Source organism: Hypomesus transpacificus, chromosome 26 (genome assembly GCF_021917145.1).
Source record: "Hypomesus transpacificus isolate Combined female chromosome 26, fHypTra1, whole genome shotgun sequence".
NCBI classification, from domain to species: Eukaryota; Metazoa; Chordata; class Actinopteri; order Osmeriformes; family Osmeridae; genus Hypomesus; species Hypomesus transpacificus.
Genome location: NC_061085.1, coordinates 8,694,335 through 8,720,531, shown reverse-complemented (window position 1 = coordinate 8,720,531; position 26,197 = coordinate 8,694,335). Strand labels below are relative to the sequence as shown.

General features: G+C 46.6%; 2 protein-coding genes across 2 annotated transcripts in view; both read left to right on the top strand.

Moving 5' to 3' along the window:
* LOC124487239 (ecotropic viral integration site 5 protein-like) overlaps positions 1–18,938 on the top strand; it is a 28,800-nt gene extending 9,862 nt beyond the window's left edge. The window contains 19 exon segments of the mRNA XM_047049411.1: positions 292–481; positions 2,000–2,224; positions 2,769–2,843; positions 2,971–3,096; positions 3,266–3,409; positions 4,069–4,158; positions 4,279–4,376; positions 4,489–4,549; positions 4,660–4,713; positions 5,889–5,921; positions 6,403–6,429; positions 6,432–6,557; positions 9,395–9,526; positions 9,900–10,040; positions 10,589–10,747; positions 11,049–11,195; positions 11,931–12,026; positions 15,293–15,388; positions 16,877–18,938. Of these exon segments, the coding sequence (XP_046905367.1) occupies positions 292–481; positions 2,000–2,224; positions 2,769–2,843; positions 2,971–3,096; positions 3,266–3,409; positions 4,069–4,158; positions 4,279–4,376; positions 4,489–4,549; positions 4,660–4,713; positions 5,889–5,921; positions 6,403–6,429; positions 6,432–6,557; positions 9,395–9,526; positions 9,900–10,040; positions 10,589–10,747; positions 11,049–11,195; positions 11,931–12,026; positions 15,293–15,388; positions 16,877–17,149 (2,293 nt within the window). The 3' untranslated portion in view covers positions 17,150–18,938.
* A 61-nt stretch (positions 18,939–18,999) lies between these two features.
* On the top strand, positions 19,000–24,793 carry gfi1ab (growth factor independent 1A transcription repressor b). Its single transcript, XM_047049412.1, has 8 exons — positions 19,000–19,445; positions 21,386–21,466; positions 21,556–21,768; positions 22,245–22,421; positions 22,686–23,074; positions 23,191–23,328; positions 23,441–23,606; positions 23,752–24,793. The coding sequence occupies exons 3-8, from the start codon at positions 21,657–21,659 to the stop codon at positions 23,928–23,930; spliced, it is 1,161 nt and encodes a 386-aa protein (XP_046905368.1). The 5' UTR covers positions 19,000–19,445; positions 21,386–21,466; positions 21,556–21,656; the 3' UTR covers positions 23,931–24,793.
* Positions 24,794–26,197: the final 1,404 nt, after the last annotated feature.

The window sequence follows — 26,197 nt, the reverse complement described above, 5'->3', positions numbered from 1 at the left end:
CTAATGAGCCCTTCCATCACCCTGGCTTAGAGACCGGATAAGCCATGTGTTTACTAGCTTTAGAGTAGTTCTGACAGCTTCCTCATTCTGTGTGTGTGTGTGTGTGCCTGTGTGTGTCTGTGTGTGTCTGTGTGTGTCTGTGTGTGTCTGTGTGTGTCTGTGTGTGTCTGTGTGTGTGTGTGTGTCTGTGTGTGCCTGTGTGTGTGTGTCTGTGTGTGTGTGTGTCTGTGTGTCTGTGTGTGTGTGTGTGTCTGTGTGTGTCTGTGTGTGTGTGTGTGTGTGCCTGGGCAGGTTGCTGGAGACGGACTGTAAGTCCCTGAGGTCGGTGAATGGTTCCCGGAGAAACAGCGGCTCTTCGCTGGTGTCCAGCTCCTCGGCCTCGTCCAACCTGTCCCATCTGGAGGAGGACACCTGGATACTGTGGGGGCGCATCGTCAACGAGTGGGACGACGTGCGCAAGAAGAAGGACAAGCAGCTAAAGGTGAGGTCACGTTCCGGTGGATTCCCCTGCCGGCCCCTCCCTCAAGAGCGAATTACCAGCTTACCCCGCTGCGACACCTCCTGACCTAACCGACAGATCGCCCGTGACACCGTGTCGAGGCCAGCCCTGGTTAATCGACTCACGAGGGGTTAATGCGAACTGTGGGATTATGTTAGACATGGCCTTGGTGGGGAAGTGTCCATCGCACGCTCAGAAGCGGGGTGTTATCTGTACACGACCAAGGATAACGAGAGTCCATGACTATGTTGTTGTGTTGTCCTTGTCCTCGGTGGCTAGCCAAGCGATTATGCGGACAGTGCCGCACCCTGGTTGTCAGACAACTGTATTCCATGCGATTTAAAAGCAATGCCGATCAATGCCATGCAAACACGTCTTTGTCATAGCAAAACGTTTTCATATCACGACTTAACTTTCTTTTCTTTTTTTTTTAAACTTTTAATTCTACTCTTCTATTCTTTCCTGTCTTTTTACTGCAAGAGAAAAGCAAACACAGCAGATTTTCTTTTGTCTTTGTCAGCAGACCTTTTAAACCATCATAGTCATCGAGATTCTTAAAACATTTCCTCAGGATCTAGTTCCCAGTCTTCCCTATGCAGCCATCCGTATGTGAATACACAGCATAGTGGCAAACTAGGGTGTTTCTCTAGATGTATTCACGAGTGTATGTGTAATTCACGAGTTTCCGCTTGCGTGTGTGTGTGAGAGAGAGACCATGGCCCAGCTGTGGGAACCAGAGAAGAGGGGTACCAGGAGTGTAGAGTGAGCTGGGAGGAGGAGGGAGGAGCACAGCTTTCACTGGGGATAGGGAGGGCGTATTGTTCCAACACAAGGCCTGGCCTTGTCCTGGCTGACCTCCCTGACAGGGCAGAGAGATCCCCTGCTGCATGTCAGAGTGGGTGGACCTCTGCATCTGGTCTGATGAGTTCAGCATCTGGGACACACACACACACCCACCCATGTTCTCTCTCACTAGCGGAAATAACTTAATCAAGTCTCTTCGGCAATAATATGCTAAAGAAACATGATACTTAGCAGAGCACCTCACTGACAAGATCATATTTAGTCAAATGTATTATAGGGACTTGAGGTACATGTTGTGCTGGGAGAACATAAGAACATGGCGGCAAGTACATTTACCCTTGGTCATTTAGCAGACGCTCTTATCCAGAGCGACTTACAGTAAGTACAGGGACATTCCCCCCTCGAGGCAAGTAGGGTGAAGTTCCTTGCCCCAGGACACAATGTCCTTTCGCGCAGCCAGGAATTGAACCGACAACCTTCAGATTACTAGGCCGATTCCCTAACCTCTCAGCCATCTGACTCCCACGTAGGAGGCTTCATGACTCAACTAAGTCATAACACCACATATTGCTTTTCTAGACTCCTTCACCAAACTTTGAGACATTTCCCTAAGTCAATAACTGCACAAACTAATCTTCAAATATGCAAAGAACAGCTCCGTGCTCAAGGCCTCCTTCGTTCGTTCTCCCCAAACAGGATCTAGTCAGGAAAGGGATTCCTCACCATTTCCGGGCGATAGTTTGGCAGCTGTTGTGCGACGCCCAGAACATGCCCATCAAAGACCAGTACTCGGAGCTGCTGAAGATGACTTCGCCCTGCGAGAAGCTGATCCGCAGGGATATCGCTCGCACCTACCCCGAGCACGACTTCTTCAAGGAGAAGGACTGCTCTGGACAGGAAGTGCTTTTCAACGTCATGAAGGTGAATGTTCGCAAAAATAAGCTTTCGGAACGGCGAGATATTTACATTTTGTCATTTAGCAGACGCTCTTATCCAGAGCGACTTACAGTGAGAACAGGGACATTCCCCCCCCCGATGCAAGTAGGGTGAAGTGCCTTGCTGAAGGACAGATCATTTTGCACGGCCGGGAATTGAACTGCCAACCTTCTGATTAATAGCCTGATTCCCTAACTGCTCAGCCATCTGACTCCCTGAAAATAACAGAAATGATAATGTTCTGTTTTTTTTTGTGGGGGGGGGGGGGGGTTGCGATGGCTTTGTTAGGCCAGAGCATGAACACTGTAGAGGTTTTTTTTTTTTTTCAAGCATTTTCGTAGGTTCAGGGTACATATTTTATTTCTGAGACAGAACCATCACAATGTGCTGAATTGCCCAAATACTGGTTGTTTTTAAGTGTTGAGTCAACAGTTTGACCTTGAAAGCCCTTAACCCTGCACTTTTTCTTTATCTATTTATTCGGAACTCTCATGACTGTTGCTGAACATTTACTTCCTGTTTCCTCAAGGCCTATTCCCTGGTGGACAGAGAGGTCGGTTACTGTCAAGGAAGTGCTTTTATCGTCGGACTGCTGCTCATGCAGGTAATCTGCCCGGCAACCACATGGCAGACAACCAGTCACATTTGATGACGTAGGTTATCTGCGCGGTCAGACACAAGGAATTCGTAGGAACAGCGGGATTTTAAAAGTTCCTCTTTTTGGCTCCCAGATGCCAGAGGAGGAAGCGTTCTGTGTGTTTGTGAAGCTGATGCAGGACTACAGACTGAGGGAGCTTTTCAAGCCCACCATGGCGGAGCTGGGCCTCTGTATGTTCCAGTTTGAATGTATGATCCAGGTAGGACATGCCCCAGGCCAGAGCAGCACTCATGTTCCTCCACCACACCGTGTTCTGCAGGTCATTCGTTGTTAAATAACACCTGTATACTTCTCTGGGAACAAAACAATTGTTTTGAAAGAAATCTCTCCTCTGGTTGACCTGGTAAGTCTCCGCCCCCTTTTCACAGGAACACCTGCCCGAGCTCCACCTTCACTTCCAGGCCCAGAGCTTCCACACCTCCATGTACGCCTCCTCCTGGTTCCTCACCATCTTCCTCACCTCCTTCCCCCTGCCCGTCGCTACCAGGATATTCGACATCTTCATGTGTGAGGTGAGAGAGTCGAAGGCGTTCGTGCTGGCCTCTGCCATGACCGCCAGACCACGGGAATGTTCCGGAGTGTGTCAGCAGTGTCTCTTGTCCAATGAGAAGCCAGCGAATGAAATGAATACATACTGTACATTGATGCCCCCTGTTGGTAAAAAGTAAGAATTTAACATTCTCAGACGAGTTAAGAGTACCCTCCTCATTAACAACCTGTAGTCTCCCAGTAGTGGCTTAAGTTAGCCTGACGTTGTCATACTCATAATTCTAGTCAGAATATGAGTCTGATACCGCTCAGTTGGACTGTGAGTATGGGGCGTGTTTCAACCGAACCCGGAAAAAAATGCCTCTTCGCTCAATTGGATAGACCTACAACCAATCAGAGCAACGTAGTATGTTGACAATTTGATTGGTCCGAACAGCTCTTGTTCAGATATAGTTTTTCCCTAACCGAGCGACCCCAGACCCAACTTCCCGACCACATTTTTTGGAGGGCGGGACTAAGTTCGGCTGGCACCCAGGCTAAGTTTAGGTATCAAGTCACCATCAAATGTGTCTGTCTGCCCTCCAACGAATGCTCAGTTAAACCTTTGACCCAATAATGCTCCCATTTGTAGTCCCAGCTCATCCCGTTTGTAGTCCCAGCTCATCGCTGCTGTTCTCCTCAGGGTTTGGAGATAGTGTTTCGCGTGGGCCTGGCGATCCTGCAGATGAACCAGACAGAACTCATCCAGCTGGACATGGAGGGAATGTTACAGGTACGACCGGACCACAACCCAAGCAAAGAAGAGACATTTAACAACACGTGACGATGGCAGTTGAAGGGATTGAAGCATGTGTGTGTGTGTGTGTGTGTGTGTTTGGTCTCCCCCTTTCAGCACTTTCAGAAGGTCATCCCACACCAGCTAGACAGCGGACCAGACAAGGTCATACAAGCTGCCTATCAAGTCAAGTACAACGCCAAGAAGATGAAGAAGTGAGGGCTTTATTTTTGGGATTTATCTTTCCACCGGGTTAGGAGCAGAGACGCTCACTGTCTTAATATCCGTTTTTTTGTAATTAATTTTATATATATATATTGTACTTAGGCTAGAAAAAGAATACACTACAATCAAAACCAAGGAGATGGAGGAGCAGGTGGAGATTAAGGTGAGTCGCTGAACGTTCTGTACACGGATCAGAGCGATGAAAGGCCAGATACGTACAGGCCTGTGTGTGTGTGTGTAGCAGTGTGTGATGATCTTCTCTTCCTCTTCCAGAGACTGCGCACTGAGAACCGCCTGCTGAAACAGAGGATCGACACGCTGGAGAAAGTGAGTGCCGGCGACGGTCACGGAGGGTAGGCCCGGGGGGGAGGATTTGACCCTCCGTATCATTCCATCGCAAAAGTCAGCCTCCGTCAAACGCGGCCACACAGGACCATCCACAATAAACCATCCCGCTCTTCTTCACTCACCATTCATCCGTATTTAGACACACTGGCCTTTGTTGCTTTTTCCTGGGTTGAGCCGGGGTGGAACGTCCAATCAAAAGCCACAGTAGCCCTCCCTCCCTCCATAGTCTGGACAGGGGGGGGGGGGGAATAGGGGTCTTGCGAATCTACTGTTGACTTTGTGAAGCGGAGGTCGGCTTTGGAGGAGCGACAGCTTGTCACGCGTCAGAACTGTGGCTGCTGCAGTCTGATTGGCTGTCACGCGAGGGGCAAGGGGCGGGACTTGTGACACGACTAACCGAAGCGGCGTCTGCAAGTGGCTTGATGGAATGTGAGAGTTAACGTGGCGTGAGAGGGCACATCCTCTTGGATGTGACTGCATGCCACAGTGCATGGTCGCAGCTCTGCTTGCTTGGTTCTAGGCTGGGTGTGTCCTGGCCAGACCAGAGCACCGTGCATGACACCTGAGTAAAGGATGAACCGTAGGCACCAATGGAACCCTGGTCTCAAGGTTTAACCCACTCATATCACAGTGTCGCTTCCAAGCCAAGTTTTCTAGGCTGCTGTCTTTGGCCCCCAAAACATCTCCTTTATCACTCACTCCTCTGAACACGACTAACTCAAATCATTTGAAAGTTTTCCGAAACTCGACGTAACAACATTAAAAGATACCTAAAGTGGCTGTTTTTAAAACAAACAAACAAAAAAAGCATGACTTCTAAACACACTCACTGTGCTGCTGACTTGTACTGCTCTCTCTGCTCTGTAGCTAGCTGCCCTTTGCTTTGCCTGTCTGAAACCTTGTCACCATGTCATCACCAATGCCACTAACTTTCATTTCGTCCTCACCTCACCTCACCCTCACCTAAAGGCCCTGTTCCTTTTCCATCTCCTTAGAGATAAAGAAATAACCCAATATAATATTCAAAAGGAGGATGGAAAATGTACATAGCATTTTCTTTCGAAATAAATCAAAGTGTCTTTTTATTTGTGTTGTAAACTGTCTTTTCTGGTTTCTCTCCCTCTACGCTTGTCTTGATGTTTTCTGTTTTGTAGGAAAGTGCTTCCTTGGCAGATAGATTGATCCAGGTATAATCTTTATTTCTTCTTATCCTCCCTTCCTTACTCTTCCTTTTCCCTCCTCTCAGAGTTCTATATCTATTTGAGCTTTGCATGCTTATGATTGTTATTTTTGTACAGCAAAAAAAAATAAGAAAATCAAATACAAGTAGAAAACTTGCTCTCCCCTATTACAAATCAGAGAGAAGTTAAACTTTAAGAAGTGCATGTATAATCTCACATCAAGACAGTATCGTACCATGCCGAGCTAAATCCTCGCACTGTCAATCAAGGCCAACTAACGAATCTCAAGAAGCCTATAAAAGAAAGAAAAAAAACGGGCATGCGTTTCCAAAACTCGATCTCTTACAACATCGATTTGCCCACCCTCTTCCGACCTCCCCCCCCCCCCCCCCCCCCCCCCCCCCCCCCCCCCCCACCACCATGGTCCTGTCGGGCAACCCCCCTCTCCCCCCCCCCCCCACCCCCTCCTGGTTGGTTATGTCCCAAGGGACAAGTGACGCGAGCCCAGGAGGGCTGAGGAGAGCTACCCTGGTGAAGCGGGAGCTAGCCACGGTCAGGCAGCAGGGCGAGGACATCAGCGCACAGCTGGAGCAGGCCTTGGGCGTCATCAGCCAGCTCCGGCAGCCACAGCGCCACCCAGCGGTAAGGAGGGGCCACGCCGCCCTCTGGTGGAGGGAGGAGCTCACAGACGGACCCTCCTCCAGCCAACACGGAGCGAACCCACTCTCCTGAAAAGGATACCATCAGCTTGTGATGGAGGCAAAAATTATGCTGGTGTTTTTTTTGGTTTTGTGTGTATGTGGTGCAGGCGTAATGGTTTGTGTTGTGTAATGACGCTGTGAGGGTTGATTATCTCCCAACTTTTTAAATTTCCTTCGCGGTGTGGATGTTGTTTTTGTAATCCGTCAATGTGGTTATTTCTCTCCGGCAGTGAAAGTGCATATGTTGCCTAGCAACGAAAATCACTTGTCACAGAAGAGACGGATAGATTCCCTCCAGCCCCCCCCCCTTAATTCTGTCTCTTTGCATAATGACACATTTTGCATGCATCGCTTCAAATCAGGACACGCTGTTCCACGCAGCAAAGCCACCATTTGGAGCCTTTTAACATCCCCCAGTCAATCATGAATGTGTAATCAGACGCCTGATGGTGATAGGTGCTAGACAGAGCTGTGCTGAACCTACTGGGCTGTTTGGGCGCACAGGCGTTGACCAAACATCCACGAGGGTACACTCTATTATTTATGGCCGCAGTGAGAGATTCATCATGAGATAATGTGTGTAATGAATATGAAAGTGCTGTTTTTACATAAGGTGGTGCCTTGCTTGGAGAGTGAACTGCCATCAAACATGCATGTTGTTTGCAGTAGCTGGGGGTCGTTCTGTTGGCTGTTGAAATCAAGTGGGGAAAAATTGTGGTCTTACAGCACTATCCCGCGAAATCTTTCTCGTGGAAACGATAAACATGCAAGCAAGCCAAGACAATCAATACGTATTTCTAATGCAGTTGGACCACACAGTTTAGTATTGTGAGCATAATCGTCAAAAGACTAATGCGAGGGACATGACAAGGAGTGTAATACAACAACCCCCCCTCCTAACTGGCTCCCCCTCTCCTCCTCCCCCTCGCTCCTCCATATCCCCTCTCTTCCTCCTCCCCCTCGCTCCTCCATATCCCCTCCTCTTCCTCCTCCCCCTCGCTCCTCCATATCCCCTCTCTTCCTCCTCCCCCTCGCTCCTCCATATCCCCTCTCTTTCCTCCTCCCCCCTCGCTCCTCCATATCCCCTCTCTTCCTCCTCGCCCTCGCTCCTCCATATCCCCCTCTCTTCCTCCTCCCCCTCGCTCCTCCATATCCCCTCTCTTCCTCCCCCCCCCTCGCTCCTCCATATCCCCCTCTCTTCCTCCTCCCCCTCGCTCCTCCATATCCCCTCTCTTCTTCCTCCCCCTTGCTCCTCCATATCCCCTCTCTTCCTCCTCCCCCTCGCTCCTCTATATCCCCTCTCTTCCTCCTCCCCCCTCGCTCCTCCATATCCCCTCTCTTCCTCCTCCCCCTCGCTCCTCCATATCCCCTCTCTTCCTCCTCCCCCCTCGCTCCTCCATATCCCCTCTCTTCCTCCTCCCCCTCGCTCCTCCATATCCCGTCTCTTCCTCCTCCCCCTCGCTCCTCCATATCCCCTCTCTTCCTCCTCCCCTTCGCTCCTCCATATCCCCTCTCTTCCTCCTCCCCCTCGCTCCTCCATATCCCCTCTCTTCCTCCTCCCCCTCGCTCCTCCAAATCCCCTCTCTTCCTCCTCCCCCTCGCTCCTCCATATCCCCTCTCTTCCTCCTCCCCCTCGCTCCTCCATATCCCCTCTCTTCCTCCTCCCCCTCGCTCCTCCATATCCCCTCTCTTCCTCCTCCCCCTCGCTCCTCCATATCCCCTCTTCCTCCTCGCCCTCGCTCCTCCATATCCCCTCTCTTCCTCCTCCCCCTCGCTCCTCCATATCCCGTCTCTTCCTCCTCCCCCTCGCTCCTCCATATCCCCTCTCTTCCTCCTCCCCTTCGCTCCTCCATATCCCCTCTCTTCCTCCTCCCCCTCGCTCCTCCATATCCCCTCTCTTCCTCCTCCCCCTCGCTCCTCCATATCCCCCTCTCTTCCTCCTCCCCCCTCGCTCCTCCATATCACCCTCTCTTCCTCCTCCCCCTCGCTCCTCCATATCCCCTCTCTTCCTCCTCCCCCTCGCTCCTCCATATCCCCTCTCTTCCTCCTCCCCCTCGCTCCTCCATATCCCCTCTCTTCTTCCTCCCCCCTCGCTCCTCCATATCCCCTCTCTTCCTCCTCCCCCTCGCTCCTCTATATCCCCTCTCTTCCTCCTCCCCCCTCGCTCCTCCATATCCCCCTCTCTTCCCTCCTCCCCCTCGCTCCTCCATATCCCCTCTCTTCCTCCTCCCCCTCGCTCCTCCATATCCCCCTCTCTTCCTCCTCCCCCTCGCTCCTCCATATCCCCTCTCTTCCTCCTCCCCCTCGCTCCTCCAAATCCCCTCTCTTCCTCCTCCCCCTCGCTCCTCCATATCCCGTCTCTTCCTCCTCCCCTTCGCTCCTCCATATCCCCTCTCTTCCTCCTCCCCTTCGCTCCTCCATATCCCCTCTCTTCCTCCTCCCCCTCGCTCCTCCATATCCCCCTCTCTTCCTCCTCCCCCTCGCTCCTCCATATCCCCTCTCTTCCTCCTCCCCCCTCGCTCCTCCATATCCCCTCTCTTCCTCCTCCCCCTCGCTCCTCCATATCCCCTCTCTTCCTCCTCCCCCCTCGCTCCTCCATATCCCCTCTCTTCCTCCTCCCCCTCGCTCCTCCATATCCCCTCTTCCTCCTCGCCCTCGCTCCTCCATATCCCCTCTCTTCCTCCTCCCCCTCGCTCCTCCATATCCCCTCTCTTCCTCCTCGCCCTCGCTCCTCCATATCCCCTCTCTTCCTCCCCCCCCCCCCCTGCCGGGCTGTAGAAGGGAAGCCCCCGCTACAGCGAGGAGTTCACCCTGCAGCTGGAGAGGGAGCTGGTCCAGGCCCGGCTGAAGGAGGCCGAGTCCCAGTGCGCCCTCAAGGAGATGCAGGACAAGATCCTGGACATTGAGAAGGTGAGCAGGAGGTAGATCGCCGTGATGTCACTGTGATGTCAACGTCGGTGACACTGGGATCTAGTCTCTCACCCCTGGAGGCACTGTCAACCATCCCCCCCCCTCCCCCCCGCCTTGGATTTGAAGTTTCACTGAAGTTCAGGCCTATCAGGAACTTGCACACTCAACTGTCAGATGGCCGAGTGGTTAGGGAATCTGGCTATTAATCAGAAGGTTGCCGGTTCGATTCCCGGCCGTGCAAAAATGACGTTGTGTCCTTGGGCACTTAACCCTACTTGCCTCGGGTCGAATGTCCCTGTACTTTACTATACGTCGCTCTGGATAAGAGCGTCTGCTAAAGGACTAAATGTAAAGCGGCTGTTGTCCCCTCCAGAGGAACACGTCCCTACCGGATGAGAACAACGTGGTGAGGCTGCAGGAGGAGCTGATAGGGGTGAAGCTGAGGGAGGCGGAGGCTGTGACGGGCCTGAAGGAGCTGAGACAACAGGTCAGAGATCTGGAGGAGCACTGGCAGGTAAGCTCCTTCTAAATTCTCTCTCTCTCTCTCTCTCTCTCTCTCTCTCTCTCTCCTCTCTCTCTCTCTCTCTCTCTCTCTCTCTCTCTCTCTCTCTCTCTCTCTCTCTCTCTCTCTCTCTCTCTCTAAAAGTTCTACCTCCACAATTGTTATCTTCCTACCGACACATGGCATTCGACACTTGTACACAGTAGTGCCAATACTTCTCCTGAAAGACACGAGCATAGCGTCAAAACCTCACACGAAACCAGAGAGAGCCACAACCTTCACGCGCAGCACCATCACCGGCCCCGAGGGAACATTTAGCATTGTGAGAGGGAGTAGGGAGTCAGATGACTGAGCGGTTAGGGAATCGGGCTTTTCATCAGAAGGTTGCCGGTTCGTTTCCCGGGCATGCGAAAATGACGTTGTGTCCTTGGGCAAGGCACTTCACCCTAACTTGCCTCGGGGAGAGAATGTCCCTGTACTTACTGTAAGTCGCTCTGGATAAGAGCGTCTGCTAAATGACTAAATGTAAATGTGAGTGCCGTTCCCCCGCGTCTCCACAGCGTCACCTGGCGCGCACGGCCGGCCGCTGGAAGGACAGCCCCAGGAAGAACGCGGTGAGCGAGCTTCAGGACGAGCTGATGAGCGCCAGGCTGCGGGAGGCCGAGGCCCTGGCAGAGCTCCGAGAGAGCCGACAGAGGATTCTGGAGATGGAGACACAGGTCAGAGGTCACAGCTGCCCGGCGCCACAGCCCCCCCCCCCCCACCCCCCCGTGCGATGAATCCTGCGTCACCTTGACTGACAGGTGGCGCGAGGTGCATTGTCTAACTACAACCAGTAGAGGGCGGCAGTAATACGCAGAGCTGTGCATTCTACCACCCTGACTTCCTTTACTGTTCTGTTCAGTAAACCATGTAAAAATGCAGGTACAGGGTCCTGGCATGTACTGGAACCTGATTAACAAATCAGATGTATTATGAGTCTTAATCTGGGGGGGAATGTTTTATTGTTGTGCCATCCAGAACCAGATTCACGGCAACCAACTTCGCCGGGCGGAGCAGGAGGGCAGAGTTTTCCAAGAGCGCATGGAGTCGCTGACCAGTCAGAACAAGGGTCTGCTCCTGCAGCTGCAGGAGTTCAAACGCAAACAGGCTGAGATCGAGTGCAAGGTAACAGCCCTGCTGCATCACAGCTGGAGCTCTTCTTGTTGTCACGACGAGGGACGTTTAGCCAGTACTTTCTCCTGACCCCGAACATTTATTAACCCTGACACAGACACAATCTACTCTTATTAATAGCAAGCTCACATGAGAAAATACTAACTAGTATCCAATGAAGAGTTCTATTGATTAGTGAATAATGTAAGCACACAGGAAATCCCAATTTCTTCCACAGTTGGATCTGTAGCGAGGGAGACCAAAACTCTGAACCTCTAAACTGCTTAGAACTGCGTTTGTGCTTCACACAGACTAAATGGTCCCCCCTTCCCCCCACAAAGTCCTAGCTACCTGTGCAGCACGCTGAAATCGGGCCATTTTGCAACTAGAAAATGTCCTTTCTCAATTTATGCTGATAGATTATGAAATCTGCTTTATCTATTTGTTGCTTCCCTGGCAGATTGATATCCAGCTCCAGAAATAAGGAAGCTTCTACTTCTGGTACATGCAGCCAGCGATAGCATCTTGAAACTGTCAACAGTTTTCTGCAGCTCAGCAAATCTCACTTCAGAAATCACAAAACACATGTTGCTTTTTTTTTCTTTTTTTTCTCACAACTGTAAAAGCAGCTATGCACGTCTGAGCAGAGTAGTCCCTCGTTCTGAAACGGTTGTGCAGAAATGTGATGTGTGGCGTCACAGTGTGACTTGAAGGCTGGTGTGGTTTTTTTGACTATCGTTGTTGCAGAGCAAGGAGGAGGTGATGGCAGTGAGGCTGAGAGAGGCCGACAACATTGCAGCGATGGCCGAACTCCAGCAGCAGATCTCAGAGCTGGAGATACAGGTACTGATGCCCTGTCACTCCATGGCCGTGCGATGCACACAGTACACACACACACACACTGTACAAACACACACACAGTGCAGAAACACACACTAATGTGCAAACAAACACGTGCTGGGCCAACCAGTTTAAACACAACTCTGGTTTTTTCATTTTTTCTTCTTTCAAACAGATTAAGTTTGAGTACACCACTAGTTTTTAGAGAGGCCCCTGACAGGAAGGTATGCGGATAGAGAAGACTGTATCTATTTTGGGTTTCTGCATTGATGTTAGGAAGAAGGTAGGGTATGTCAGACGAAATACAAGAAAAGGTGTGCGGGGGGTGCAAGCGTCCGGGGGGGGGGGGGGGTGGGTGGACTAAGAAAGTATGGCCTGCCTAAAAGGGACCTCACAAACCAATAAAGGTCAGCGGAAAATACCAATTTTTCTTCATGGAAATTCAGTGTAGCAGTCAAATATTGTGATCTAAGCAGCTTCAGCGTCCTCAAAAATATTGTTCCCTTAAAGGTTCCTTATATTCTCTAATGAAATACATACTGTCTACATACATGTGTGTGTTTGACCACCCTTTACTGCATGCAACGTATGTGGTGAACATGGATTTACAATCAAGCACACAGCTTTGTATGGACTGTGATAGAACTGGGTAGGGCTGTGGTTGTGTCGGGGGGTAACAGTGGAGATTGGCTGTGATTGTATATCTTCTTTTCGTGAGAAATCAACTGGGGATGTTGAGTATCAGCCAAGTGAGTCACATCATTCTGTCTAATGGGTTTGCTGTTATGAGCAAACAAAGTGTTAGACTAAATGCACCTACACACACCCCCCATGTATCCTCTCATGACAAAACCAAATGCAGATATAGAAAACTCAAACTTTTTTTATTTTCAAGCCCGACCTATACCTTAGTTTCAGACCTTCCAGACACACATACACACACACACTGTGTGGTCTGAGGTTTGTTACTAAGCACCTCAGCAACAACATAGGTGATATCATCAGAGCCTACCCCTACTGCCGCCTTAGTCTGCAGGGATGCAAATGGTGTTGTGGCTTCCCAGCTCAACATAATGAAGCAACCAAGTGTTTTGTAGAAGGCCAATGGCCCTATTCAGAGGGCTCGTTTTGGTCTGTGGTTGGTGACCAAAGTGCAGATCTATCTTGGGGTTACGGGTTGATCGTTTGGTAGGCCCAGTGAGGGGGAGGGGGGGTATCGATTCTACAACCCTTCTGGTGACGCCTGCTAACCTTGGGCCCAGGCGCAGATGAAGGTGGGAGGAGGAGGGGGGACTCGATGCAAGTTCAGCTGCTCTCCTCCTGAGACAGAATGGACGGTGACGTCTTTGAGTATCGTCAGGCCTTCACTGCCTGTCCTACCTGCTCGAGGCGCTGTTCCTACCGCCAAGCAGTACACTGTCACCGAGGCTGGAGGAACATCAGTTTTGACGCATTGAGTTCTTCCCAACCCCCCAAAAAAGGGTGCACTTTTTATATCTGGTCATGTTTGGGGTGTTTCAAAACTAGCCACATCCATCGTGATCATGGCGATACCACAGCACAGCCATCTCCACTTCAAGATAAGAAAACCACTTCCTATTACACTACTGCTAGAATCAAAGGGGACTCGCTCGATTTGTAGTTTTTGCATCCTGACATGCTCAGAGATTTAAAGAAGGGATTAGATGCAACACAGCAACTTGTATGGAGTCGTTTGTCGCTTTTTTGTGTGCGTGAGACGTATCAGGGATTCCAATTAGTGAGAGTGTTTTCTAAGATGACATCGATAGGGTCATTGAATATCTACGCTCGTTTGCTCGCTTTCCATGAAGGCCTTTTTTCAAATCGGACTGATTTTCGCAGAGGAAACCAGTCCAGTTCCTGTTTTTATGCTTCGCTTGCTAGTTCTTTTTCAGTTGCCGTTGAAGTTATGTAAATTTTCAATTCATAATAGTCTTACGATAAATAGTAAACTGGAGTTTACTGGAGTCAGATGTGAATGTTACAGGGTGGACCTGCCTTTGAATTATCAAAGGTCACCAGACATGTCCACAGCCCTTCTCACTACTACCAAAGTAATGATACTTCTATACTTACACATTTCATTGTAGTTCCTGTAGTATCTTTCTAAATACAACATTGACCAACGAGAGTCAAACATGGTACGTGACACAGGAACGTAAAACCAACCGATGTGAGACTTGCTTGACTCCAAAGGACAGCAGTCTGTGGTCGTTGGAGACAGACGAGGAAGCCATTACTTAGACGTTTGACGTCCCTGGCCACAGCCATGACACCTGGTGATTCACACAGCTCAACATGAGGAAGTCTAACTAACTGCCTCACCCTTATCACTAGGGGGTAGGCGAGGGGGGGGGGGGGGTAAACCTCAAGAAAAACACAGATTCTTGGAAGAAAGATGTTTGCCGAGTTCTCTTTGTCGGAGGCCTATCAGGAACTTGCACCCTCAATTTAACCCCTCTTCCACAGGAATTGAAATCTCCCATGTATATTTTGAGGGGCAGTTGTATCTCACCTCACCTCTCCCCCCACCCCCACCCCCACACACACCTTCTCCTTTTCTGCCCCCAGTTCCAGCGTTGTTTTGTCTGTGGTTTGATAGCCTGCACCCTGTGCCTCCCCCCTCCCTGTTGTTTATCACGAGCCGTCTGAAGGGAGTGATTTTGACGCCCGACTGCAGATGTGCACAGTGGAGGAGGTAAACAGCTTGCGTGTTCTGGCTGTTAAACGGAGATACTCGCCCCTCTTCCCTAGAGCCTCAGGAGGAAATTGAACTCAACCGACATTATCGTGTGTTCGGTTTCCTCCTTTATCTCTGACTGTTAGCTGCCACCTCTATATTTATCCTCTATGATGCTACTTTTCCAGTGATGTATCTGTAGTTACTATAACCAGACAGACATATACACCTACATGTAGTTTCAATAGGACTGTCTATACAGGTATAGTGAAAGGGTAAACCTTAGCTCAGGTTTCTTTTAATCACCCTTACCACCACAAGATATAGTGCTGCCATTAAAGTCTTTATGAAGTGTCCATTTCACAATATCCACACTCTTCCTGTGCAGCCAGGCCTACCAGACCCTTGTATCTATAGCGACATACAGCTCGGGGAACCTGCCACTTCTCGATCTGCAGTCAAATGCTCGACGACTGAGTCATACCCATCCCTTTTTGCGTGATCTGCTGGTTGGGTTTGAGATTGCCAAGCCTGTATGAGATGCCTGTGGCGTCGTTTTGTCTTTCAGAAGGAAGAAGGGAAGGTTCAAGGTCAGCTCAATAACACCGATTCAAGCCAGTACATCCGGGACCTGAAGGACCAGATATCGGAGCTGAAAGATGAGGTGGGTAGGAAGTGTGGATCAGGGGGTCCTGAAGACATTATGTCTGGAGTTTGTGGAGAGGGTGGTTCTCCTAAATGACTTTTTAACCCCAAAAAAACAAATGACGGTAGCAAAAGAAATCATAGTTGCGTGGTTTTTGTTGGTTCATACATTTTTGTACAAGTAAAAAAAAATATATATATTTTGAGGTTAACACCAGGTAAAAAAGTGTTAACTACACCCCCTGGCTTCCTGTCACCCAACCCACTGCTTCTAAGTAAAACAGCATTAGGCAGAGCCAAACCCAGATTAGATGGACTATTTTCCCCACCCGGAAATCAGATGAAGCCCTAGATGTTTAGCAGAGCCTTTGTTTGTTGAATAGAAGGTGAAAGGGTGCAGAAAAAGAAAAGAACAAGGTCTCCTGTTCCTGGGGGGGCTTGGTGTCATGTGGTGCCTTGCTACAGTAAATCAGCATGCATCAAGGGGGTCAGATGGCTGAGCGGTTAGGGAATTGGGCTAGTAATCTGAAGGTTGGCAGTTCGATTCCCGGCCGTGCGAATTGACGTTGTGTCATTGGGCAAGGCACTTCACCCTACTTGCCTTGGGGAGAATGTCCCTGTACTTACTGTAAGTCGCTCTGGATAAGCACGTCTGCTAAATGACTAAATGTAAATGCATCAGGAGTCCGTTTGAGTTCCCCCACCCACTTCAGGTCTGCTGGTCAGGCATTGACATTGGGACAGAGGACATCTTGTCATGCTGATTGAAGTGTTTGTGGTGAGGTCATTCTAAAAGCTGTGAAAACGTCTCAACAGTAAAGACGCAAGCCTGTGAATTCTACCTCTGCTGCTGACATAAAGTGTTAAACCACTTCTATTAGCAGGAAACACAATCTCACATCTAAGAGTGAACACAAGCGATCCCAGCAAAACTACCGATCACCTCATCCTCAACGTTTCTTGATCAACTTTAGACACTGATTTACTATCTTAGCCATGAGTATTATTTGAAATAAGTGACCTTAGTGAGTAGCCAAGCTTAAAATGTGGCCATTTCTGTGAGTTATTTTCCCTGTTTCTAAACCGGCCCTTTGACTGCCTCTCTTTCTACATGTCTGTCTTTGTGAGGCAGGCTAATCCAGGTGAGTGTTGGCAACAAGCAGATTGGCCCTGCTCCCCCCAGTGGTCGAGAGCAGACTCTGTTTACGATGACCTGTGACCCCCACCCTCACTTGCCCCTACCGTGTTTCTAACCATGTTTGTGGGTCGTTGACTGAAAAAAACATGAAACCACGTCAATCACATTAATGTGTCCCATCCCCCCCCCCCCCCCCCATGCATGTGATTCCCTTCCTGTTCAATTGTCGATACAAATCGGAATTCAAATTGACCTCCTTGTCGTGGTACGAGTTTGTGCACCGTGTGTGACTGTTCGTCGGCATGTGTTTGCATACTAGCCAGTTTGCCTTGAGCTCTGTCAAACAGCCCCTCCTCCTCGTCTCCACAGATCCGCTGTCTAAAAGGCCAGAGGGGCGTGGCCAAGACGCCCACTTTTGACGGGATCCACATCGTCAACCACTACGTGGTGGATGACGAGTTGTACCAGTCCTCGGACGAAGACGGAGTCAGGGGCCCGGCCCATCTGGGCCCCCAGCCCACCAGCAGCAGTCGCCTCAGACTGCACCCCGATCTGGGGGACTCTGACAGCGAGGACGAGGAGGACGAGGGCCTGCGTCTGTCCGTGCCCTCCAACGGTAACCACAAGACCACCACGGTGTGACCGGGCCCAGGGGGGCGGGGCCCCGCAGGACTCGTCACTCGCGGGGGAGCAGGGGACGCGGGATTGGTTGGTTGCTCTGGGAGAACGCACGGCCTAGGACTCGGGGACAGCTGGGATGCTCCAAATCGATCGTGTCGCCCTTTTAGGAATCATATTAGAATCACACCTGTGGAGTTTTCCTCTGTTTGTATTTGTCTGAGTTAACCGTTTTATTTTTTTATTTTATTTGTTTGTTTTTGTGTCCTTTTTTTGTAATTTATGCCTAAACCTGTCTGCTGAATATATCAATGCAGTGCTCTGGGCGTTGACAGTATCGGAGAGGAGCACCAATCAGGTTTGAGATTTGTAAGCACCCCAGACCCATCTTGGTGGGCTGAGCCTATCCCGGCTAAGACACCACTAGGCCACGCCCCTTCCTCAGTCCCACAACTAGGTACAACACAGAGACTATAATGGAGCGTTACGTGGATTACAATAACACACTTCATTCAATAGGTTTTATTTTTTATTTTTTTTCAATGTAAACGTTTTAGGTAAACACCAATAATAAATGTCTCCTTTTCTAAGTGACCTATTAAGATGGAACTTGTGAGGGAGGGATGTTTGTCACTAATGTAGTACTAATGAATATGGCGGAGAGCCCAGCATCAAAGCAAGACTGTATCAACCAACATAGAGTTGGAGAGAGTTGCCTGTCGACCTTAGAGTACCACATGCCTGGTCAGGGGCAGGGAGTCAGGAGGTCAGGTTGAATCTTACATCTGTGTACATATGTAAATGTGCTCGTATTGTCTTTACCCCCCCCTCCCCCCAATTCAATTTTAACTTGAACATATGTATCTAATGATGAATTCTTTGCATATCTGATGTTTATAATGTATTGTACGATTCAGACGAAAGGGACTTTATTTCTGTAGTTGGAGGTCTTTGTTAATGAGGCCGTTGGGGGTTGTTTCGCATTTTTCCACAAACATTGTGTCTTTGTACGGCTCGTTTTTTCAGATCGCATTCATGGATGTGGCAGGCAGGCCGAGTCCTGACTGAGGAATAACGGATCATTTAACTTTATGGGAATATCTTAGCATGCTGTGTTATGGAAGCATGTTACTAGTTAAAGTGAATCATCTACACATCAAGAGGAGAAAAGTAATGCTGCATTTGTCAAGTGGGCATCCAAATCAACTGAGGAACATTCGACTTTAACAAAGTTGTGCAAAATGTATTGCACACGCTGTATCATGGTCCCGGGGAAACCTTAATAGCAGTTGAGGAGCATGTTTTACAGCAGACAGGGTTGTCTGAAAAAACAGAGAGTTAAGGTGCACTGTTGAGAGATGAAGCATTGTCTAATGTTACTAAAGTCCATGCCTTTTACACAGGCCCTGTTGTTAAGTTAGCTCCACTACGGTCACACAGAATGACAGTTATCTATAAGGCCATCAGACTCTCTAAATTATTACAACACTAAACAAGTGCCCCTGTTTCCAGTTAAGAGTAGCTGTGATTGAATCCAAACCACAACCTATATCAGACTGGTCTTGGGATACTCAGACATGCTGTAGGATCAGCTACCAGAATGCACTGCTAACTTCTTTTTTTTTTGGTGTGCTAATGCGATCACCCATGGAATAAGTTGCTTGGAGGAGGCATGCGTTGTCAGGCACTTTCAGACAGTGTGGAGCGCAGTACAGCGTATGGCTGCCCTTAACACTATGGAATGATTATCACACTGAAAACGTGTGAGATTGTTGTGTGTGATGAGTTCACAAATAAACTATTTCATAAATGATTATATGTTCCTATGAGTATTTGAAAGCCAAGTAAATGTTTGTGTGTGCAGGTGGGGTTACAATTTACGATATTTTGTATTTAAATATAATTAACCTTGAGTGTAGATAAAGAAAAAGCATCACTAACTCAAACGACAAGATTCGGTATTTGATAGAATGCCATTTAGGCCTACTTGTATAAAATTGTAAAAAAAAATTATAACTTGCATTAAACACATTGGGCTAAATGCTTCATTCAAACTTGCAAACAATTCATTGCGGTTCGCTGCGGTGAGATGCTCGACCTCGCTTTCTTCCTTAACATTTGATTTGCTAATGAATCTGGTTGCTGAAAAATGTTCAGGAAGTTACTGGTTTCAAAAGGCGAAACTTCGAGTCGCCCTCTTACATTGCGCAAATGTTCAAATGGGACAGCATAGCCTACAATTTAATACAAAATTGCCTTTTGAATTCGGACGCGCCTTGAAGAGGTCACTTATTAAGATTTAACACCCGCCTCAACGCAGGTTTGTATTTTATCAAACCTATTCCGTTTTTTTCTTTAAATGAGCCTTCTACAAGACTTTACTGGGGTTTGATATATTTTCTGTCACAATTACGTTAAGCTTTAGCTCATAAATATCATCATCATGTCAAATATGATCGAATAATTTATTTAACTGCATCATGCAGCATTGTTTACCTACATATGCTATTTGAATTTCAGATTTGATCTAATGGCGAGATTCTTTCATTCATCCACTGTGTCAGATAAAACTCGTTGTTACTCTCGTTCACTGAGGCTGAATGTTGTCTTTTGCAAACGTTTTAAAATATATATATTTGAAAATAATTCTCTTTTGAAAAAGCTTTTCTATTCATTTATATTAGTCTGTCACATGCAAGTGACAAATGTCTATCACATTACAATTGACACACTAGCACATGCGGCCATAATGCACAAATATATTTTTATAAACTAATAGTAAATAATTATGATTATTTTAGCATTCTACAATTAACGACAGTAGCCTATGGCGATCTTATCTTGAAGATAAGAAAAAACGTGACGGGTTTAAGGTATACGCATCAGTGGTTTGTGGCGAGCCTACAACTTCGTTTTTATCGGCAGCCTGCATATCTTTTCGAAATGAAGGCCCGGATGCCTTGTGGTAATGTGTCTAATCTACATAGGCCTGGTGCTTTGATTTCCTGTAAGGGTCGTAATTCTACTGTCAGTGATAATGGCTATACATTCTAGGAGGGGGATGATTGAGATTTATATTTAGTCATTTAGCAGACTTCCATTGCGCATTTATTCAGAGCGATTTACAGTAAGTACAGAGACATTCCCCCGAGGGCATGTAGCCTTGCCCAAGGACACAACATAATTATCCACTGCCGGGAATCCAACCAGCAACCTCCCGCTCAGCCTTCTCATCCCTGAGATGCACATTAATGCAAAAATTGTTCAATAAAGGTTAAACCAACATTTGATTAATTATCAGATTATAAACTCATCAGCCCATATTTTAGGCCTATATATTTAGCTGGTCTACTGTTTCTTTGTAGGCTATAAGCTACAAAATAGTTTATTATCATGCTTTTCACTTGGTCGTAAAACTGTCACGTCGTAGAAGAAAAAAATATCAGAGAGGATAGTGACATAGCTAATAACAAAAAATAATCTAATTGACAACAATCAAACCAAAGATGTACAAGGTTATGGATATGGTAGGATAGCAAAAACATGTATGAATTGATGGCACGCTCCGTCTTTGTTGAAACTTGTAGGCAAGGACAAGTCTCAGTCCCTGTCTAGTGCGAGAGCTGATATGGTTCGGTGCGCAATTGAATTTCAGCCGGCAATCATCTTACCGAGTGTGACACGTGAACAGAGCACCTCTGTTACTGGCAGGCCAGACCAAATATTAGTTACTAAAAGAAATACGAAACTGCGGTTAGCCTACAGGCTGTTGCTGTTAAGAATAGGGTAGGCCTATATGCAGTTCTGAAAGTCAGAAATTCTAATCAAAACAAAAATAGTTACCTACCTTGTTGAGAGGAAAGTAGCCCAAACACTGACACAATTTATCGTCAATAGTATAATCGTGATTCATCTCGGGTAGGCTATAAATGGCCTATTTATTGGCCCATCCACACGTAAACATTAGCCCATTTTAAGGATTAAGTTTCAACCTGAAAGCGCATTTTGCAGTTCGGCTATTATAAAATCCCTATAGGCATATAACCTGTACTATTTAAAACTCACATTGCATAATTTCTTGAAAAGTGCTACACCAGACTGGCTCTCTGCTTGTCTCCACATTTCCTCGGGCCCCCCGGAACCAGGGATTGAGTAACACATTGATAAAGCAGTGTATCACTTATCCTGATTGCCATGGGCTTTAATTCCCCCTGGAGATGAAGAGTCTGATCCGCGAGAGCTGCCTTGCGTTTGTTCTAGGGCGGACCAATCACAGACGCGAGGCGGCAGGGAGCGCTTCCTCGGGCACCTGTCCCGCGCAACACCTGGCAGACGGGAAGGGTGAGTTTGCGCATGCGTCGTCCTTATCCAAAATCTCTTATAGCCTACATGACCATACATCTCAACCAGTGGTCTTTAAATCCTTTCAGGGATAAAAACATAGCGGCTGCACCCAGGAAACTCGCAGATTTCTGGATCACAAGTGATTTTGGATATATCTATAAGGCTGAACGAGGAGAGGACACAAATCATGCCTCGGTCATTTTTGGTGAAGAGTAAGAAAGCCCACAGTTATCACCAGCCTCGGTCCTTTGAAGATGACAACAACAGATTGGATACGGTATTAGCACATATATGTGCAGGTATGTGGACATACGTTTCTGGCTAGGCTGTGTTGAGCAGATAGGCTATAGGCTACATAGGAATTGTAAAGGAATTTAAAAATACAAGAATGGTAAAACAAAAGCTTAAAGTTTAGTTAATTTACCTGACAAAATAATGTGAGGTGCTGACGAGCTGTATGCTACCCATTTCCTTTCTATGTTTTTTTGTTGTAGTAGAAAATCTTTTCGTGACACATTTCCACGAAACTCGCCAACTAATCTCAAAACAAACCACACTAACTAAAGACCTATTCCACAATTACGCAGCAATGGTCGTGTTAAAGGTAGCTGAGACTTGGCATTAATGACGTTTAAGGGTTATGCTTAACCTTTTTTAAGGCAAGTCTCAGTTAATCGAAATCAAATGTAGGCCTACTTAATTTCCTTTTTCCTCACAAATGTGTGGATCACTACACAGCCGAATTGAATCGTTTTTTTTTCACATCTGACTACAGAGAGTAAATTTCCAGAGGACACAGATGCTATCGATACAAGCGGGTTCAGTTCACACTCTCATCTGGCGGACACCGGTGACTTCTCCAAGTCGCCGTACAGCTGTGGAGATGGTGTGTGCGATCGGTCCCCAGATTATGAAGATTTGTGGCGGCCTCCATCACCTTCAGCTTCACCAGGTAGAGAACACGGACCGCTGACACCCCATCATTAGGCTATAGCCTACCTAAAATAGACTAATAATAAAATAAAAAACAGCCTATTTTTTCTTCAAAAAGTTTGCATAGCCAGTCTAACTGCCATTCAGATATATGCCCAGTTAATAGTCTATTTCTTATCCTACATTTTTATAGTCGATTGTGTGAATACTGATAGCCTATAGCCTACATAGCTACATGGGTCCAGACCTAAACGCCCTAATCAGATTCGTTCCCTTCCAACAGTTGATTCCGAGAAATCATTATCACCTTCGGTGGATGAGACGCAGCCCTTTGCCGTACCGTTTCGGCCTTATGCTTGGAGCACGTCTTATTCGGGATCTGATACGAGACATCTGGTCCAGCCCTACCCCCACCACATTGACGTGGAGAGGAACCCACCTCTGGGCTTCTATAGTGACCGGAGCATCGAACAATCCCTCTTTACTGAGAGAAATCTTGGAGCAGAAAATTACAGTGATTACAGGGCTTCCGCCGGCCTGTTCGAGAGAAACGCTATCCCCGCGTTGTTTTCAGAGGGAAACCTTCATGGCAAAAGTTCTGAAATCAAGACTGACTTGCTTTGCTCACGTCTTATTCTTAATGGTGCTTATAAATGCATCAAATGCAGCAAGGTAAGCGACTGCAATCCTACGTTTTGTCGTTAGTGATGTTTCAAAACACACTTTCTTATTTGTATTTTTTTCTACATCCTTTTAAGTTTTAAGTCCTACGGTTTCTTATTGCGCAGGTGTTCTCAACTCCACACGGATTAGAGGTTCATGTCCGCCGATCACACAGCGGGACAAGGCCATTTGCGTGTGAAATCTGCGGCAAAACCTTCGGGCACGCTGTCAGTCTCGAACAACACAAAGCGGTGCATTCACAAGTAGGTTAACTCCACATGTAAAATTGTATTTAAACAATTTGCCTTCACTCGTTGCCCCATTGCGTTACATGCGTTAATTGAAGACAAACTTAAACTTTCTATATCTCAACAGGAAAGAAGCTTTGACTGCAAGATCTGTGGCAAAAGTTTCAAAAGGTCGTCCACCCTGTCTACGCATCTTCTCATCCATTCTGACACAAGGCCTTACCCATGCCAGTTTTGCGGCAAGAGATTCCATCAGAAATCAGACATGAAAAAGCACACATTCATCCACACAGGCAAGTAGAATCTATTTTTAAAACCAGCGTAAAAATACAATTTCCATTGCCAAGCAAATTGGTAGGGATATATAGGCTATTGGCAATTGCTTGCTTATGAAATGCAAGTTGACATGATGGTAATGTAAACGTTTTCATTCCTCAGGTGAGAAGCCGCATAAATGTCAGGTGTGTGGGAAGGCATTCAGTCAGAGCTCCAATCTCATAACCCACAGCCGAAAACACACGGGGTTCAAACCATTCGGCTGTGATCTCTGTGGAAAAGGATTCCAGAGGAAAGTAGACTTGAGAAGACACAAAGAAACACAACACGGACTCAAATGAAAAAGCCATGTCCTCAAAGGCCGGGTTTCCCAGATTCGTTAAGAAGCTCTTAACGCTATGAGCTTCTTAGGAACGTTCTAAGAGCGTTGGCCAAACATAGTCTAAGTACCAGGACACCGAACACTAAAACAAATATAGAACTAATTGCTATATAACTAATTGAAAAAGAAAAATAACTAACCACTTGAAAAAAAAGTTTCCATCCCCTGTAATTTTTCATGATTTTTGATCTGAAAGAACCTGAAGTTTTAAACCGATGTTGTTCCAAAAAACACATTTGGGGGATGTGTTTTTATTGAACGTTTGGAACCTGAAGAACACGGAGTAAAAATTAAGAATGGATCTATTCTTACACTTTTTAAGGGTGTAAGGCAACTTGCCTTTTGTTATAGCAGGACAAACTATGTCTTCCACTTTCGAATAATATTTTTCTACAATAATTTGGATTTGTTTGTCAGCATACGCATAATAAACTATGGCGAAGTTGATTCAATGCTATGATAAGTCTAGGTTCAAGTCAAAACTGTTTCAAAACCCTCGGGCGGAACTGTCTGAACCCTAAATATTTATACAAGCCTAAATAACTGGATTAGCAATAAAACCAACCAAGTGATTGTGTTTTGACATTAGTAAAATCAGCGTTTCTCCAAAGAATGTAGGCAGGGCCTATTTATGTTTTCAGTTCAACGATTTGAATGCGGGCAAAACATGATCTACACAATGCTATAGACAAAGTGATTTAATGATGACTTTAGCCTATTTGAGGAGTAGAATGAGCTCACCTGCTCATTTTCATAAACTAATTCAGCCATGTTGTTTCCATCCTACTTTTCAAATTGCACATTTGTTTTTTTTATAGAGAATATCAGCTTCTGTATATTAAGATGTTGTTTATAAATGTCAAAACGTATTTATTTAACATATTCTTGTTTGAATAAAATATTTAAATGAAAACATTTTTATGTATTTGATTTACATTTGTGATAATGTTCATCAATCCACCGTTAGGGTGAACAGGATTCTGAGCGTTCAACATATTTGACGCCAATCCCAGATATTAAAGCATTAACGACATAAGAGTCTTAATTCCTTTCTGAATTAGACATCAGGAACTAAAAATATTTAATTTATTTTCAAATCAACCAAACAATAGCCTAAACAGTCTATTGATATATTTGTTCCAACACGATCCTCTCAGGTCTGCATTCACTAAAGTGAATGTGGATGGACTGCGATGGATAAATGTTTAAATAAGTTATTTCGTCTTAAATTGATTTTAAAATCTATGAACACAATGCAAGGCACGCATAGACTCCTCGCTCAACGGACTAATAGCTCTATAAAGTGCTTTCTTGCCTTTGGCTATTTTACTGAACTCTGAGAGGAGACCACAACATGTCGTGGTGTCACAGGCAGGGTCTTCAGGTGGCATCAGACAGGAAAGATTAGAGTAAGATTATGTTCATGCTTGAATTATTCATTTAGCCTACCAAGACAATTTATGTTGATGTTTATAAAAAACGTTTAGTTTTTTTTCTGTAGTTGTCCACATAAATTAAATACAAAACACCATCTAACATCATCCATACCTTTTGTCACATATTACACACGTTTAAATATTTTATAAGTAATCTATTATAATATTTATGGAGTATAGAATTAAAAGAGTATAGTATGGAATTTTTGCCAGTTGTCATCTGGCAGACAAGTTATTTGTTTTGACTCTGCAGTCCAAAGTCATTTGTTTGCACCGTAAACATTGCCAACTTGCTAGACTGACAACTCAAATGCTTTGATGGCCGTTGTTTGTGAAGTAAAGTTTTGAGAACGGAATTGAATTACACCTGTGGAGCTACAATCAGACCCCAAAGGATCAAGGGCACACAGGCAACACCTGAATCTGAAGCACTGCTTTTGTTCATCTGCCAAAACATTGACTTCAATGTAAGGACCCCTGAATTGATTCAACATTTTCACATTGCTTAAACAAAACAGACAACAAAACAGCATTTTCACTAGCCTACAAAAACACAGAGCATAAGAAGGCACACATCGATGACGCACAGCAATTTAGACGGGATAATACTACACAAAAAGTATACCTTTAATTCATTAATTGTCCAACATGATTATATGAACAGTAGCTGTCATGTCTCTACAGTGTGTCTGAGGTTAAGTTGGCCGCCATTGTTATGATTTCAGTTTAAAAGGCAAGAGTGAGACGACTCAATCAGGAAGTCTTCCTTTTACATTGATTGAAATCACTG

What these genes read in the sequence shown, in the direction of transcription:
- gfi1ab (XM_047049412.1), top strand. Translation starts at nt 21,657, where the DNA reads ATGCCTCGGTCATTTTTGGTGAAGAGTAAGAAAGCCCACAGTTATCAC. An exon ending in ATTAGCACATATATGTGCAG is followed by an intron (nt 21,769 to 22,244) that starts GTATGTGGACAT and finishes ATCTGACTACAG; the next exon opens with AGAGTAAATTTCCAGAGGAC. An exon ending in GCACACATTCATCCACACAG is followed by an intron (nt 23,607 to 23,751) that starts GCAAGTAGAATC and finishes TTCATTCCTCAG; the next exon opens with GTGAGAAGCCGCATAAATGT.